Source organism: Stigmatopora nigra, chromosome 9 (assembly GCF_051989575.1).
Source record: "Stigmatopora nigra isolate UIUO_SnigA chromosome 9, RoL_Snig_1.1, whole genome shotgun sequence".
Classification (NCBI taxonomy): domain Eukaryota; kingdom Metazoa; phylum Chordata; class Actinopteri; order Syngnathiformes; family Syngnathidae; genus Stigmatopora; species Stigmatopora nigra.
The window spans coordinates 1,760,599-1,779,443 of NC_135516.1; the positions used below are offsets into that span (position 1 = coordinate 1,760,599).

Genomic DNA, 18,845 nt, shown 5'->3' on the forward strand with positions numbered 1-18,845 from the left:
GTCTTCCATTTTCTAATAATTGCTCCCACAGTTGATTTCTTTACACCAAGTGTTTTATCTATTGCAGATTCAGTTTTCCCAGCCTGGTGCAGGTCTACAATTTTGTCTCTGGTGTCATTCGACAGCTTTTTGGTCTTGGCCATCGTGGAGTTTGGAGTGAGAGAGACTGAGGTTGTGGACAGGTGTCTTTTATACCGATAGTGAGTCAAAACAGATGCTAATAATATAACGAGTGGAGACCTCGTTGGAAGTTAGACGTCTTTGACAACCTGAAATCTTGCTGGTTTTTCAAGGCACATGGTCTACTTGCCGAAAGACATTTAGCCGACTGACGTATGGCCGAAGGCCAACTCGCCGAAGGGGCATCTGGCCGAACATAGAATTAGCCGAACGACTAATTAGCCGACTGAGTATCTAGCCAAAGTACATTTTGCCGACACGCTCGCCACGCCCCCTTTTGTGTGTGTGTACAAGCTTTTCAACCTTGGCCTGCGGGCCATATACGTCCCGTTACTGATTCAAGGGTGCTTTTAACCCGGTACCGGACCCAATTGCAGGAAAATTATTTGTCCATGAGGTGGAAGTGTTCTGCCGATTCAAATGAGTACAAAATTTAAATTTTAAATAATTTCCCATTATTTTAGGAAATATATATTCAAAATGATTTGCTGGGAACCTTAATTTAAAGATTGAGCTCAATGTTCTCTATGCTGGTGTAAATTACAGTATGTCCTGTTACAACTACTTTTTTTCTTCTGTCATTATAGTACCTACTGTTACGACTACTTTGTTTGGCCGTGAATAAATGCGCTTGTTATTCTAAATGAATGTTGTTATCTGTAATTTGTTATTCTAAATGAATTTTGTTATCTGTAATTTGTTATTCTAAATGAATGTTGTTATCTTTAACTTGTTCTTCTAAATGAATGTTATCTGTAACTCTTGTTGTTCTAAATGAAAGTTGTTATCTGTAACTTGTTATTCTAAATGAAAGTTGTTATCTGTAACTTGTTATTCTAAAGGAAAGTTGTTATTTGTAACTTGTTATTCTAAATGAATGTTATCTGTGATAGTCGGTCCGCCAATTAGTCGGTCGGCTAATTCTACGTTCTGCTAATTCTACGTTCGGCGAGTTGGCCTTCGGCCAGACGACAGTTGGCTAAATGTCTTTCGGCAAGTGCACCGACCACGTTTTTTCAGTGACCAAATACTTATTTTCCACTCTAATTTGGAAATAAATTCTTTAATAATCATACGATGTCATTTTCTCTTTTTTTCCCACATTCTGTCTCTCGTGGTTGAGGTTTACCCATGTTGACAATTACAGGCCTGTCTAAACTTTTCAAATAGGAGAACTTGCACAATTGGTGGTTGACTAAATACTTATTTGCCCCACTGTAACTACAGCTACAATAACCAATGTTACCAACATAAATAAGAGCTTAAGAAATGTTTGCCTTGGACTGAATCTTAACGACTAAGATGTAATATGCTTGAAAGTTATAGGGCAGGAAGTACTCTCACCTGTCACTGTTGTCCCACATGGGCAATCGTCAATGATCCCTTGACTTTGTGCATGTAGCAGCATACATGGTGTACAGGCTCTGCGGGCAAACTCTACCGACACGTAGAACCTTCCCAAATCTCTTCCACCTTCTGACATGGTCACTAAAGAGTCCTCAAACACACACTTTGGCAGTTCAACAGGGTCTGGAAAAAGAACGAATGAGCCTTAAAATAAATACAGTACATTGTTGTAAAAAAAAGCATTTGCTCCCTTCTTGATTTCTGATTTTTTAATTACAGTGGTACTTTGACCTGCGACTACCCCAAATTACAAACAATTTGAGATACGAGTAAAATTTTGGGAAAATATTTATCTTGACATATGTGACACATTTTAATATACGAGCATACAGCGGACGCGAGGGGCTGCTCATAAGAACATCATGGGTACTGTCTTTCTGGTCGCAACTCCCTCGTGCAATGTCTCTACAAGCACTGGGCACAGTGTTGCATTTTTTCAGTGTTTTTGTTTCCCCCTGTTAGTCAGTGCGCATGGTGTATATCAGGGGTCTCAAACTCATTTTACCTGAGGGCCGCAAGAGGCAGAGTCTGGGTGAGACTGGGCCGCATCAGGATTTCCACAAGAAAAGCGCTGATAAAACATTCCAACGGTATCAGATATATTTATTTTTTAACAAAAAATAATGGATTAAATAAATTAACTTAAAGATTAATAAAAAATAAATCAGATAAGTAAGTAATAAAAAAATAAGTAATAAAAAAAATAAAAAATGAGAATACAGTAGATTTGCAGTGGCTGGCTAAGTAGAGAAAACTAATTATTTTTATTTCGTTTCAAATGTCTGTATTAACAGCTCTTTAAATTTTAACTTTCTGAATTTGAATGGAACATTGAACATGAAATATTTTGGACACGGCTTCTCTTGTCTACTTCTTGCTGCTAGAGACCTGGCAGCGCTTCTTCTCACATAGCTGAGTCACATATGGCTTGAGGGAGGAAGCAGTGGAGACCCTCAATAGAGCTTGAAGATGCTCATCAGTAAGTCTGGACCTATACTTGGACTTATTGAAGTTCAAGGTGGAGAAGTTTCTCACACAAGTATGTGCTCCCAAAAAGGCACATGGTCCGCTTGAACATTTGGGAAAGTTCAGGAAAACTGGGGGTCAACTCTCTCAAAAATTGCCCAAGCTTGTCCGCTTCTCCACTCACCTCCCTGAACTTGGCTTTGAGTGCAGAGTTGCACTGCAGGTCAATGAGCTCCATTTGAAGCTCAGGAGGGGCATCTTGCACATCAAATGAGAAGGGGTCCGCAAACATTTGAAATGTGGCTTTGTGTGTCTTGAAGTCTGCAAATCTGTGATCAAATTCCTCCTGCAGCTTCGAAATGGCCTCCACATATTTCTCACCACTGAATGGTGTGCCTGCATCAACAAGAGTCTTGCATGCTGGGAAATGGAAAAGGTTTGTCTGAGAGAGCTGGGCTTTCCATAACAAAAGTTTAGTGCAGAATGCTCTAACATTGTCATAGGCAGCACTGACAAGTTGCCCCTGGCCTTGTAGCTAGCTTCTTGTTCAGTACATTAAGCACATGTGTGATATCAACAAGAAAAGCTAAGTCCATGAGCCATTTGGGATTACTACTTAGCACAGGAACAGCAACCCCGTCTATCTCCATGAAGTCTTTTACTTTTGCTCTCAACTCAATAAATCTCTTCAACACATTTCCCCTGCTGAGTCAACGTACCTCAGTGAAGTAAAGCACATCCCCATATTCAACAAAGAAATATTGCACTCCCCATTTTTCTTGAAACTGTCTGTGCTCATCACTGACCTTTCTCTTCACGGCATGCTTTGAAACAGAAATCTCTGGGGCTGTACTATGTGTTTACACTATGAATGAGTTTCGGATTGAATTTTTAACTTTCAGTCGCGCGGTTCTGTGGCACATGCGCACTTTCGATTTGACCGTTTAACTTTCAGTCGCGCGGGTCTGTGGCGCATGGGCACTTTCGCTCTCTGATCGTATTAGATTACGGCAGCTCTCCGAGCCGAGCGGAGTGAGCGAGGCACTGGTCAGCCCGGCCAATGTCCCACCCTCCAGAGCCGTATACTTCACCGTGATTGGTTCATCCAGCTCCGAACACAGTGTCATTCATATCAATCTTGCGGGCCGCACGTACATTAATCTTGCGTATTAAGACGCGGGCCGCAAATTATCGTCCCACGGGCCGTTCTATCTTGCGTCCCCGCGAATGGGTCTGACTTTCCCCGATCGCGCCACGACGACGCGGCGCGATCGTAACAATATCAGTGGCACCATTCATTTTCCGACCTGCTTATCTTCACAAGGTTAGCGTGGGTTGCTGGACCCCATATAAAGACACAATTTTGAGTGTTTGACCAGCCTACCCTGCATGTTTTTGGGATCTGGCAGGAAACTGCAACACCTGGAGGAAACATCATCAGTTTTATTTAACAGACTTAGAATTTGTTTTCTTGAACCACTACATTACACCATTTATTTATTCATTCATGTTCTGTACTGATTTATCCTCACTAAGGATGCAGGGGGTGCTGGAGCCTATCCCAGCTAACTTCAGGTCCAAAGGCCGGGAACACCATGAATTGTTGGACAGCCGATCGCAGGGCACGAGGAGACGGACAACCATCACAGTCTCACTTAAACCTAGAGGCAATTCAGAGTGTCTAATCAGCCAACCATACATGTTTTTGAAATGTGGAAGGAAACTGGAGTACCCGGAGAAACCCCATGAAGGCTCAGGGAGAACACACAAACTCCACACAGGTGGACTGAACTGGATTTTAACCCAGGACCCAAGAGCGGTGCGGCCAACGCGCTAACCGCTCAAGCCGCCGGGCCGCTCATTACACTCCACAGCAGTAGTTCTTAACCTTGTTGGAGCTACCGAGCTACATATGCTCATTCAGCAAACACCACCAGTTTTATATGCGCATTCAGCAAACACCACCCATTTTATATGCACATTCATCAAAACCTAGTTTAGTGTGAAATAAAATGATTAATGATAAAATGATTTTTTTGAAATGTAAGTTAAATAAATTCCTTGCAGCACTGATTGGCCAAGCAATGTCAAGTGATCATCTAAAGCCAGTAATGGTCAAGCGGAGCATGTTATTACTCCACCGAACCCTGAGGATTCGGTTGAACCCCGGTTAAGTACCACTGCTCTACAGTAATGTAAATTGGTAATGGTGTTGAGACAAAAGAAACTGGAGGCAGTACAGTGAACCCTCGCTACTTCGCGTTCCACTTATTGCTGCCTGCAGAGCTTTGCGGATTTTTTTCAGGAAAAAAAAAATTAAAGATATTAAATTAAAATTATAAATTACATCGTTCTACAGACTGTGGAAACAAAATATTCAATTAGAATTAGTAATTTCATCATTTTATGAATTCTAAAACACAAAAAAATGCACGTATGCGCAAAGCATCATGGGGGATCACGGCCGCGTCACTTCCGCATCACGGCGTTTCACTTCGGCATCACGGACATAAATGCAAGCTGATTGGCCAGCTGAATGCTTACTGAATATACTCGACTCCCCATTGGCCCATTCACGACGGATGCCCATTCTCAGTCCACGCCTATCTCGTGCTATACAGTACGCTTGTCGCCAAGTTAAGCGTAAGTTTTGTGAAGCCCTTCGTGATGCCTCCCAAACACTCTCCATGCACTGGTTATTTGAATCCGTGATTGTAGGGCGAAGCAAATCAGCCTGGACGGAAACTTAATCCGAAGTAAGGCTAAATCTTTGTTTGATGCCATGGTGCATGCGAGTGGTGAGATGACCAAGTCGGCGAGTGAGGAGGAAGAGGAGCCTGCTGCCGACGACGACGCTGACGAAGGTGGCCTTACTTTACATAGTTTGCAGGACCTCTTTAATACAGCCAAAGACCTCCAAAGAAAGGCCAAAGAAATGGACGATAACATGGTGAGGGCAGGCGAGTTCAGCAATTGCATCGATGAGGTCATGGCTGTTTACAAGCGCATCCTCACCGACCAAAAAAAACAACGTTCCCAACTCCCCATAACAATGTTTTTTATGCGCCAAAGAACTGCGGAAGATCCATCCAGACTACTAGTACGTATGATGTTTTTGAATTGCTGCTATGATGTTTTTGAATTGCTACTATGATGTTTTGGAATTTCTGAGTTTTCTGAATAAAAGTTTACATTTATTACATTTGCTGTGATTTTTTGTATGCACTAACATAACACCTGCATTCTAATGTGGAATAAAACACCTGAATGAACAGCATATTAGCCTGGTGGTGGTTTTGGTCAAGTGTTATACGTTTCTATAAGCGTTTTTTTTTTTTTTTATTGCGCCTGGCTACTTCGCGGTTTCACCCTTCTGCGGGGGTGTCCCGGTCCCCATTAACCGCGATAAGCGAGGGAACACTGTAATCCCAGAATCAAACCACTTTTAGGGGCTGACAATGTTTTCTTCTATTCAACTTCAATACTGCACATCCTTGAAAGGGTTACAGAAGGTTGCGAGAGCCTAACCAAGCTGTCTTCGGTCTTGGGGCAAATGGCAGACTACACCAAACTCCCTTTGGTCTGCGGGCAAAATACAGCTTAATTTGAGATCAAGCGGGCCGGACCTGTAAACTCATTGCAAAATTACATAGAGCTAACATTAAGCCCACTTTTTTACTTTGTATTAGTCACTAATACTAATAATTAGTGCAAAGAATGAGTAAATTATCAAAATGTTTATTAAAAGTATTTTCCTTTTACATCATGAACAATATATATTATGAGCAAGAGAATAACATAAGAACATAAATAAATGTCAATTCATGTTGTCTGGGCGTACTAAAACACTGCGCGCCCTAGCGGATGATACAAGAACTACAAATTTCAAAGAAAATTAATATTTTTTTATACAATGCAGCTTTCTTCCCCGGACCGTATCAAACCACCAGACGGCCCGGATCCGACCCGCGGGCCGTATTTTTGACACCACGCCCCTAGACTGAACACCAGTCAGTCGTAGGGCACACAGGGAGACAAACGACAATCAGCACTCCCAATCATATCGCCACCAGAGGGAAGTGAGTAGGCAAGTAAACCTCTGCCTAGTGGCGGCTTGCGCTGACAATCAATTAAATGGCAAAATCTTGCTTAACCATTGAGAAACATGTTAGAAGTACTCGTCTTTTTTCTGAAGACGAAATACAGTAAATTTATTAACTATTTCAAGTTTGTATTTATTTATTTTTATTATTGTTCTAGTTGAGGTACTGTTGACTCCAACATGAATGGTAAACATTTACATTTGCAATGTAAATAATGCGTCTTTAAAAGCATATCCTAAATCATATTTGACTGGACTCAAAAATTGTTGAGGCACCTGCGGGGATTCCGGGCCGACTCAGATAAGAAATAAAGTGTTGGTCGTGGTGGAATCGTCTCAACAAGTGCCAAAAACAGGTGGTCGTGCTCTAAAGCAAGGACACCTAATAGCCCGACTGTTGACTCACCGATGCCGTTTATGAACATGATGGCTTCTTCAGAGGCTCTTATCTCTGAACCATACTTGCCTCCCTGGGTCCCAGCCAAAGATAGAGCGGGGCTGTCGTCCTTTTCAATAGTCTCCATTTAAGTTCTGTGTTGCAAATAGACTTTCCTCTGCGGAAAAGATGGACCCCTCCAAGTCAACGGTGTGATAAGACGGAGGCCCTTTACGACACACAAAAAGTTGTGGTCGGCAATATATGCAGGCCTTTTGCTCTTCCCTTTGGTAAATTCTCTTTCATGGTAAAGAAAGCGGGACGGTGACGATTTGTCAAGACAACCATGGCTCGAGTGCCGTAAAGCTGCGTGTAAGTGCGCAGGCTATTTTGAAAACCGCTCACAGGAAACGAACATCTGCTGCCTACTAAACTACAATACTAAAACATTCTGAGAAATACATATATTAATTGTTTCACAATTTGTCTATTGAAGTAGAAAGTTTGTTGTTGCTGTTAGCTAATTTTAATATTAGCCTGTTTCTACTTCCACAAGTTCTTTTAATTCATAAATGGAAAAAGTCAGCAGAGTCTCGTTCAAAAGGCGTGGCTTTATATAACAGATCGATCTGGACCTAACACCTCATACAAAAGCAAGAGGTAGAAAAGGTAACTCAATACATTTTACAAAGCACATATATAGCAATGATCTCCGCCCCTCTGAGGATGTGTGTGTGTGTGTGTGTGTGTGTGTGTGTGTGTGTGTGTGTGTGTGTGTGTGTGTGTGTGTGTGTGTGTGTGTGTGTGTGTGTGTGTGTGTGTGTGTGTGTGTGTGTGTGTGTGAAAAGACCCCCTATGACCCCACACATGGGTGTCCCCCAGCTCATGTCTGTCGGCAGTAACTTCTCTTTCTCTGAGCCGAGAGGGCCATAACTTCTGGTAACACAAACAAAACTGGAAAAAGGAGTGAGAAACTAGGGTTCACATTGGTCATTCTAAGATAACGGAACTGAAAGTAACTTCAGCGTCTACGCCATAAAGTATAGATAGCTCATTATTTACGCGATAAATCATACAGGGTTCATCAAGCGGCTGTGTTCCACATAGTGAAGTCGTAAAAACACTATTAAACATATATAGTGGTTCAGCCTTAGTTTCATTTGCTTAGTTATTAATGTATTAGTAAGTTGCATCATTGTCGTTAGTTAACATTTTAATATATAATTCCAACAATCCCTCTCTTGATCCCAGAAAGTTCTGGGATCACATAAACAAGCGGAGAGGGGAAAATCAACAAAGTTACTCCAGGGCGTCTAAGATGTCAGAAGAAACAAGAGGGGGACACGACCCTACATATAAACCAGAGTTAACTAGAAGTGACATCAAATAGGCCGGAGGTGGCCCTAGATCACGTTTTTCAAGGGCCGTCGAGATTAGACGTTCGGACAGACGACGTAAACAGGGAATACAACAACAACCACACGTGACCAGAATGGCGGTGAATACAGCAAGGGAGAGTAAGACGGATGAGACAATGCCTTTAAATTTACCGAACCATGCGCCCATTGTGTCATCCCACCATGAAGTGTCGACTCCCGAATGAGATTTTAATTCGACAGAGAAAGAACGCAGCTTAAGTTGACTTCCGTTGCAGCCCCAACGGGAGCTGATGGCTCCATGGCAGTGTTCAGTCTGAAAGGCAAATCAGAGTTGCGTCTGGGCCTCCGTTTGGAGGATGAGCCAACATGAGGGAGACTGGAGGCCCTCACACGGGCCTTGTGGGGATCAGGAGAAATGGGGGACGGTGTTGTGGGATCTACGGGAAATGGCGACGCACTGGATACAGGGTTGGCGCTATCGGTGTCGTTGGCTCTTGGAGTGCTCCCCATAGGTATGATTGGGGGGTCGCCTCCGGAAGCCGCATCACCCACACCAAGGACGATGAAGGGGATTATGAATATTATGGTACAGACGACGATGACCAGGACCACGGTCGGGTTGAGACTCCGTCTGGATGCTGTAGCCCAAGGGGGGTGCTTGTTGTCGGGATCAACTGGAACCCTCCGACGGAACATCCTGAAGCGATGACTGTTGGGCCGGGGGAGGCCGGCCGACGGGAGCAGGTGAGCACTGCGACTTGTGGAACCAGGTGTCTCCTTTGCCTTCCAGCCGGTAGGCGTGCGTAGTCCTTTCCACCACTCGATATGGACCAGACCAACGAGGCTCGCTCCACTTCCGCCGGTACACCTTCAGGAACACCTGAGTGCTGTAGCTTTCTACTTTTCCCTGGGACTGTAGCACGGTATCGTCTCGTTTTTCGACTCGAATCTCTGGGGGCGGGCCGTTCAGCCACACTCAGGCTGCCACTGATAGTACAGTCACAGTGATGAGGGTGGCAGCGACTTTCATTTTGGCTTCTGTGTGGGGGTGTTAAAACTATGAGAGGTCAAGGTTAGGTGAAAGGTGCTCGTGGCAGGTGAGTAGACGTCAGATGATTTTTTCACGGACAAGGGTTTTGGAACCGCCCGATTTCCAGTCTACTCAGAGTCACCGTTGTCTCGAACTACTTTGACTTGGGATTGGTGTATCCATGTTGACCTCTCTTTACTGCGGTGGGGGTGGTGAGTTGAACCACGAAGGGGCCTTCCCAACGTGGCGAGGACCAGGATTTCCTTTTTATGACTCAAATCAGGATCTGGTCACCATACTTCACCACCTCCTGCAGGATAGACAAAAAGATCACGGCAGCTTACATGTTCTTTGACAAGTTTATCGGTTTCTTGGTTTTATTGTACCATTTGTGCGCTCTTTAAGTCCCACGGTCTTTTGGACGTTGCACTTGTTGTTATTGTTGTTGTTAGGCCATCCAGGTGTTTAGGGGTTACCCTCAGTCGCACTCGTGAAGGTTCCAACTTTGTCTCCCAGCTGCACTTGTTTGGGCCTCTGGGACATGGAACACGTGCTCTGCCATGTCCATCTTCCCCCTTGTTGAGACATGGCTCCTTCTATGGCTCAATCTTGGGATAAATTATTTGGTAGGCACGGTAGGCCTTTATGTGAATAGGCCGTCTGTAGATTGTTCTGCTTCTTCATGTATCCATGCATCTTTTCTTTCTGTCTCCTCAAACGTTTCAACTGAGAGAACCTCCTTACAGTGCAAAGATGGATCTGCATCCTCCGCTATTTTCATGTCTGCTGTTTGGTCAGCAACAGTTGTACGGACGTTCTCATTTTGGGTTGCTCGTGCGTCTTCTCCGTGTTTCCTGTTGAGAAGCACAGTCTTCTTCTGCCAACTCAAAATTAGTGTGTTTCTGTAAAGTTTTTCTTTTATGCAGATAGCCAGATTAGTCTAATCATCCAGCTCCAATCGTGTTGTGAATAATGGCGTTTGGTATGGTCTACTAAATAGGCTTTCCATATTTAACACAATTTGAATGCCATTATCACTATAAATCAATGGTTGTCAGGTTCATTATTTATATATGTATATTACCTCTATGCATTAGTGCATATATTATCCTGCATTTTATGCATTTTAAGCTGGCCAGCAAACCCATTTTTATTTATCCATAAATATAGCTGTGTAATAATTTTAAAGCGCTTTGTCTTTCCAATTTTTTCCAATCCTTACAAGTTAGACGTATTTTTTGGATCGTCATCCAAACCCGCCTTACAACACGTGTTTCCCATATTTTACTTTTTTGTAGTGAGTTCGTGTGCCTCACACAGTTAACTTTATTATATTTATTATTAATATTATCACCCCTTCGACTGTATTTCCTAGGCTTATCTTAATTTTACTGCAGAAACCACACAAACACCATACAACATTTACAACATATTCGTGCCTACCCTTTAGACACAGGACACTTCCCAGCCCCACCATTGTACCTCCAGTACAATACATTCGTGCCTACCCCTGAGACACAGGACACTTTCCAGCAAAGTGCCCCACCGTACCTGCCATTGACTAGTATAAACACAGGGTTTTGTCGCCGTCACCCAGGACGCGAAACCAGCCCACAATGGACCTCACATACAATGTCCCTTTAACGCATTTGGAAACACCGTCACAACATGCAGACATTAATGTGGACTTACCCGAGATCCATCAGATGTCTCCCTCCAGCAGGAAAAGTCTTCAACCGCCGAGAATCCAGGCGCCCCCGTCGAAAACTCCGGCCCACCAAGGGTTTTGAAGACGCCGTGCGCACGGTCACTTACCAGATGTCGAACAGCAGCGCCTGGGTTCTCGCTCCGGTATATTGACCTCCATGGCTCAGAAGGACCAAAATGTCAGGTTCACATACCTGTCAACTGGTACGTTCTCGCCGTAATTGGTACAACTGAAAGCCCATTTTTATATTGGTACGCTGTACACATGAAAATGGTACGCTAAACGGTGATTTTGAGAAAAAAAAATAAATTAAGGCACTTTCTAGCCATTTTTCACCATCCGCCATTGTTTCTTCCCGGAAACGCATGTCTGCCAAGTGATATATGTACCGGCGCCTCTGATTGGCTAAAAAAAAAAGATCATGATAAACATTTCGTTTTGTAACACTTTCACCATGTGATTTCCGTTTCCTGTTCCCTTGTTTATGTTTACTTTCATTTGATCAGCTGTTTCTGGTCTGTTTACAAGTCAAGAATGTTCGTGATTTTTTACAAAAAAGTAAAGTGGTAAGATTTTCCATGTATTTATACATATATGTAAGGGCGAAAACAAAATTTGGTAAGATCACAAATGGTTCGAGGTTGACAGGTATGGGTTCATTAATAATTACCTTCGTCCGTAATTATCAATAACTGCAGGAAGACATCTTATTCAATTATTGACATTTAATTAAATAGAAATGGATACAACAGATAAAAGCCTCCGGAGGGGAGCGTTACAGCAAGTGTCACCTTACAACTTCCGAACGTCTCCTCGAATAGACGTTTTCGTACGCTTCTTATTGCCATGAATCAAAACAATTTACAGAGTTGTTGATCATTCCATCACGTATGAGTAAAAACAACATCTGGGACTACAATAACAATCAAAGTATTTTACCAATAACAAAAACAGGAGACTAGACTTAACAACATTTAGATTAGAGTAATTATACAACTTCCTTGACCTAAGAATCATATAATATAATCATAATCATATAATGATTACATACAGAAAAACCCGAAGTGTATGGTTTCATAACGATAACAACATTCTTGTTATTGGCCGAATAGCCCTGGCCTCGTCACCAAGGGCCCACCAAATCTCAAGGACCCAGATTGGGTGGATTGTTTGTATAACCATCCTGGAACAGGCCGTCCAGGTTAAAGATGACTTGGCAATACTCGTGACCTCGCAACACTTTTGAAAACAGAAAGAGAATGATTTAACAAAGTAATGAATTAATACAGAGAATAGAAAGAGAATGATTTAATAAAGAAATGAATTAATATAACTATTATAATAGTAAAACAGAATAAACCCAACAATGGTACTTTGGAATTTCATATGATGCACTGCTTTTGTTCTTTCATTTCAGTGCTCCAAAATTTCACATTGCAGATTTGTTCCTCCAATTAATTCAATGCATTATCTTCAAAACATTTGTTTGGACTAAACAATTTTCCACAATTTTTTCATTGCCATCCAAAAAGGCTTATTGGCGACTTCAGAAATCGATTTCAAATTTCCAATCCTTCGCTGCCATCCCTGAAAAGGGCTTATTGGCGATTTCAGAAATCCTTTGCAAAATCCTTTTCCACCTTGATATCTAACGGATTGAATATATCTTGGTGGTTGGCCAATCAAAAACACAAAAAGACAAACAACCATTCACACCCACAGACATCAGTGGTCTGTAATTTTTTATCACTAATCATTCTCAAAAGAAATAGGTTAATGTCATTTGGTTAACATGAATTGTTTGATGCTTATGCAATCCGTTATATTCTAATAGTCATTAATATGACTTGCGCTAAAGCATATCTCATCTGTTGATGGGCGAGCGAGACACATCATTCCGTGCACTGAATGATCTATGATGCTCACACAATCCCAGAGAAATCATGCCTATCCAAAATTAATTATTTTATCTAAACTTGCCAGGTAATTTACCTAATAATTTGGAAAAAGGCCATTTATGCATTGTCTTTATGTTTGATATCATTAATATTGTTGATTTCCTCTGCCTCTAAATCTTTATCTCTCTCTGTTCCTCCTTTCTTCATCGCTTGGTGCTGGCTCACACTCGCTCAAAAGGGTGCAAAGAGGAAAACAGAGGCAGCAGTGCCCCCCCCCCCCCCCTTTTCCTTTCTTCTCGACAGGGACGGGGTCGGAGTGTAGCTGCCCCTAGGAGTACGCTAGCTGAAACAAACCAAAACAGTAATTAGCTTTGCAATATGAAGGAGAACACTATGATGTTATTCAATCTACACAATGGAAAATCCGGCGATTTTCCACTACTTTCTCAACACAAAGAGAAAACACAAACAAAAACAAATGACACACTACTGCAACCGGCAACATATAACAAAATGGTATCCCACAGACAACAAATATGAGTAAATATGAACGTTTTTAAGACCAAGTGCTCCAGGTGTTTAAACACAGGCTTTCTATGTCTCTTCTTATACAGACAATGGTTCAACCCTTTAAACCTTCACCTTTTTATGGCCGGGTTCCTACGAAACAAACCCAATAAAAACCTATCTATCGTTTTTTAAGACCGAGTGTTCCAGGTTTGTAAACACAAGCTTTTAATGTTATCCTAGAGACAACAATGGTTCATCTCTCAAAACCTTAAAAACCTTTCTACGGCCGGGCAAAGAGCGAAAAACCCCATAAGAAAACCTAACTATCGTTTTTTAAGACCGAGTGTTCCAGGTTTGTAAACACAAGCTTTTAATGTTATCCTAGAGACAACAATGGTTCAGCTCTCAAAACCTTAAAAACCTTTTCTACGGCCGGGCAAAGAGCGAAAAACCCCATAAGAAAACCTAACTATCGTTTTTTAAGACCGAGTGTTCCAGGTTTGTAAACACAAGCTTTTAATGTTATCCTAGAGACAACAATGGTTCAGCTCTCAAAACCTTAAAAACCTTTCTACGGCCGGGCAAAGAGCGAAAAACCCCATAAGAAAAGAAAGCCACACTTTTAGAATTACCGTTTCAGACAACACAAGGCAGGACAGTGAGTTTTTTTGCAGTACTCTAATTAAGAAGTACTATAAGCCAATTTGACACTTTTGACTGATTTTCAGTAACAGGGAGTGTCTTACCTTTTTGTTGTGGTCGACCTTTTCACTGTCCCGGCCTGGATCGCCGTTCACGTATCTGCAACTCCTCCAATGAATCCTGTGTCCGTGACGCCAAATGAAGTATAAAGTTTGTTGTTGCTGTTAGCTTTTAATTCCAACACTATGTACCACCAAAAATAAAATGTATCTTTTCTAGTAAGATCCTAACAACGAACATTAAAATACACACGCTTGATCAAAGTATTAAAAGGCTGTTTTATTCTTTTTTTGGTGCCTTTCCCAGCTAACTTTGGGCCAGAGGCAGGGGACACCTCACTCTCACACTCATATCTAGGGTATCGAATCAGCATACCATGCATGCATGTTTTTGCAATGTGAGAGGAAACCAGAGTAACTGGAGAAAACCCAAGCAGGCCCGGGGAGAACCTGCAAATTCCACACAGGTGGATCGACCTGGATTTGAACCCAGGACCCCAAAGCTGTCAGGCCGACATTCTAACCACTAAAGATGCCAGGCCGCCCGGCAGTTTCATTTAATTAAAAATAACAAAACCAACAACAATAGAAAAGACGGTCTCTCGAGTTTTGACTCCAGTATTTAAACTCTACCGCAGCCCAAAGTGGGCATTAATTTGAAATATTAGTGGGTGTGTTTCAGTACCTATTTAAACCACCAGAGTGTAGCAGTGAGTAAACTATGTGTTTCGAGACAAGTGTGTGTGTAAAAATACACTTTAGTGCTAAAGAGAAAGAATACTACTATATGATTACTGTGAATAATGTCAATAGTGTTATGGGCTGGTGAGAATTTACTTTGAATATATAAAAAATCCCCCTGTTTTGAGGCACAATGTCATGGGTCTCTTGAGTTTCCAGTTATTTCTACACCTCTGATTTTTCTCTAATAGATCGATTGGAACATATACTTCAAAAAACATTCATGGAATTCATGGGAAGCAAAAGCGCGGATGCTGGGCGGGCCTTGCGGCTAAGCTACGACAACAACCACTCCGAGCCCCGCTTCCTACTATCTTTTTGACAAACGCCCAATCCATTACCCACAATTTTTGGTGTGGATCTGCCTTCTACAGGCTGACTGAGGGAGGGTAAGTAAGAAGACAGTGAGAGGTAAGTGATCCATTTTATTCTTGTTGGCATCGGTGAGGAAACTTGCAGTCGCCGGATTGATGGTGATGCGATGTTTCCATCGTGGCAGAGTGCTAACAAGTCTGAATATGTCATTTAATGGGTCTTGCCTTGGATGGCGAACTTGTGGAGAAGCACTATCCAATTTCGTCATACGCAGGTGGGTATGATGACTATTAGGCTTTTTGTCAAGTGAATGATGACGACAATGCCTATGTCTGATGAAGTTTGGTTCTTTTATGACTTTATTATGTGTGAACAGAAAAAAGTGATCCAATCTGCCTGGTCAAAAATATACATAGGGCAGCGCTAATATTTTGTAATATGTCCGTTGGCCATGTTCACTTTCGTTAGGCGCTTTTGGTAGCCATCCACAAGCTTCTGGTTTAATCTTTGACCACTCCTCTTGACAGAATTGGTGCAGTTCAGTTAAATTTGATGGCTTTCTTACATGGACTTGTTTCTTCAGCATTGTCCACAAGTTCTCAATAAGGTTTAAGTCAGGAAATTGGAAGGCCATTCGAAAACCTTAATTGTAGCCTGATTTATCCATTCCATTACCACTTTTGATGTGCGTTTGTAGTCATTGTCCTGTTGGAACACCCAACTGCGCCCAAGACCCAATCTTCGGGATGATGACTTTAGCTTATCTTGAAGAATTTGAAGGTAATCATCCTTCTTCATTATCCCATTTGCTCTCTGTAAAGCACCAGTTCCATTGGCACCAAACAGCCCCACAGCATAATACTACCACCACCGTGTTTGACGGTAGGCATGGTGGACTTGGAGTTAAAGGCCTCATCTTTTCTCCTCCAAACATATTGCTGGGCATTATGGCCAAACAGCTCGATTTTTGTTTTGTCTGAACGCAGAACTTTCCTGCAGAAGGTCTTATCTTTGTCCATGTGATCAGCAGCAAACTTCAGTCGAACCTTAAGGTGCCGCTTTTGGAGCAAGGGCTTCGTTCTTTCACGGCAGCCTCTCAGTCCATGGAGATGCAAAACACGCTTGACTGTGGACACTGACACTTGTGTTCAGGCATCTTCTAATTCTATGCAGATCTGCTTTTTGGTTATTCTCATTTGAATCTTCACCCTCCCGACCAATTTTCTCTCAGCATCAGGTGATAGCTTGCATTTTCTTCCTGATCGGGGCAGTGACAAAACGGTGCCATGCACTTTATACTTACAAACAATTGTTTGTGCTATTGCTCTTGGCACCTGCGGCTGCTTCCAAGTGACATTCCTGACTTGTTCAAGTCAAAGATTCGCTTTTTCAGATCCATGGTGCATGCTGAGCTCCTTTGACTTTCCCACTGTAGCGTTTATGGGCGTTTGCATCCAATGAGCCTATTTAAAAGGCCTCAGAGAAGTCACAAGCTTTAGTCACTCATAATCACTCACAAGAAGTTAAAAGGCCATGCTATGAAGCTTATTTCCCTGACACAACTTTCTAAGTCACCAAAATTTACACGTTACAGTTTTTTCCGTGTAATATTGATTTGTTACATTACATGTTATAGGGACTGGACCCTGCCCATGACCTGTCATGCGGCTGTTTATGACCTCGAGCCAATAGGAAACATGATTTAAAAAAGAAATGAATTACCACACATATATATAATAGTAATACAGAATAAACCCAACATTCCACCGTTTTTATAATATGTATGTTATTAATCATTTCTTAGTAATCACAAATGGAAATGGCAGTGACTGTGATTTTATCCGCCTACTCCTTACTCACATGGCTGGTCTGAAAAAGAAAGAACATGATCATTTTCGTCCAATTCGTCCACGGAATTACCGTACTCCTGGACCTCACTGCTTTCCCGGTACGTTTCATAAGCAGAGATATAATTAGTGTAATTTAGAATATGTAGGGGCAATTGCAGTAGTTATAAGTCGGCTTAGCAAGGAGCGCAAACAGGGGATAAGACAACACCCATACAATGTCAAGGTAGTAGCATATAGGGCTACAGAACACAACAGATTGGGCCAAATCCTTACACTTTCCAAAGGTCTTATACCCCCAGTCTGTGAAGCGGATAATTCTACTCCAGACTGCTTTTGCATATTGCGGTTTTAGGGTCTGCAGGCCACTAATGACCCTGGTTAGGGACCCATCGGGTGACGTGTTGTTCGGTATGAAGGTGCAACATTGTTTTCCAAACATTTTGCACACACGCCCCCTTGCTCCGTAAGGAGCATCTCCACCGCCATGCGATCCTGGAACGCCATCAGACTGGTAGCTGCCCGTCACTCCTTTATGGCCACAAATCCCTGTTCAGTATAATTTCCAAGGTTTTGGACATTGTAATGCAGGTAATTTATCTCATCCACATTTTTGTCTTTGGACTCCCATCCTGCTGCGATCTGGTTAGCCAGCTTATACTCATCTGGAACGCCCCGGGGGATGCCAATCGCATCAATGTATGTTGGATCTCCTTCCCTCCATGCCGCCCGCCGATGTCGGGAGGGACCCTTCACCACGCCAGATTTCTGAGCAGCCAATTGTATCTCCTCCACTGTAGATGGAAAAACAGAAAACGGTAAGAGCAGTGAAACCAAAGCACCGAGTCCAGCCGCGTTTCAGCAGGAGTCATATAATTTATCTCCACCACACCACCACCATAGGTCAGAACGTGGTATCAGGGGTGTAGTTTGTTTTAGAACGCCGGCACACCACGTCGGGTCGACAGATGTCACTAGCCCTCACTCATTCCCAAATCGCGCATGAGTAGCTCCACGTGCCATGCCCCGGAAACCGCATCAGCTGGTGGGCAAAACCTCATTGCGCTTATCGGGCAGAAGGAGCCCACACCCTCTTTAGGTAAATCCTTCTAGGAGATTTGCACTCCAATCAAAGCATGAAGGCTCTGGCAGCAGGGAGCTGGATGATGTCCTTGGCAGATGAGTTCTAGTGTGGACCAATGGCCCGTCATCAAGTCGGCGGACAGAAATGGACGGCGACATAGGGCTGATTACAAGTCAACTGCTGACTGGAGAGGAACGGGCCCCGCCAGTCTTTAATACCCCCTGTAACACCAGATGAACAATGAACCAAAATAGAACCTCCATACTGGCTCGGTCGTCGCCCAGGATAAAAAGGGCCGCACTTTCCGTCATGCATTGGGGCGGGAGTGTCAAGTTGGCTACTGATGCGACCATAAACGATAAAAACAAAAGTGTAACAAACAGCAAGAAAAATACGGTCAACAGACCTAATCAGTATTGGTACATGGAATGTCCGGACTCTCGCCCAGGTAGGCAAGATTCATGAGGTCACCCACAGCCTTTTAAACTACCACTGGTACATGATTGGACTTTGCGAAGTCAGATGGAAAAATCAAGGTGTGCATCAAACCGAAGATCAACATGTACTCTACTGGCTTCTTAGTTAACAAGAGTTTGAAAGA

General features: G+C 42.7%; 1 protein-coding gene across 2 annotated transcripts in view; it reads right to left on the bottom strand.

Moving 5' to 3' along the window:
- The window catches only part of catip (ciliogenesis associated TTC17 interacting protein), a 41,590-nt gene extending 33,930 nt beyond the window's left edge, over window positions 1–7,660 (bottom strand). The window contains exons 1-2 of one of the 2 annotated variants that reach the window (XM_077724173.1): window positions 7,062–7,469; window positions 1,525–1,710 (exon numbers count right to left, since the gene is read on the bottom strand). In XM_077724173.1, the coding sequence (XP_077580299.1) occupies window positions 1,525–1,710; window positions 7,062–7,179 (304 nt within the window). In that variant the 5' untranslated portion in view covers window positions 7,180–7,469. Of the gene's footprint in view, window positions 1–1,524; window positions 1,711–7,061 lie in introns of both variants that reach the window. The other variant, XM_077724171.1, reaches the window with a different exon arrangement.
- Between the last annotated feature and the right edge of the window lie 11,185 nt (window positions 7,661–18,845).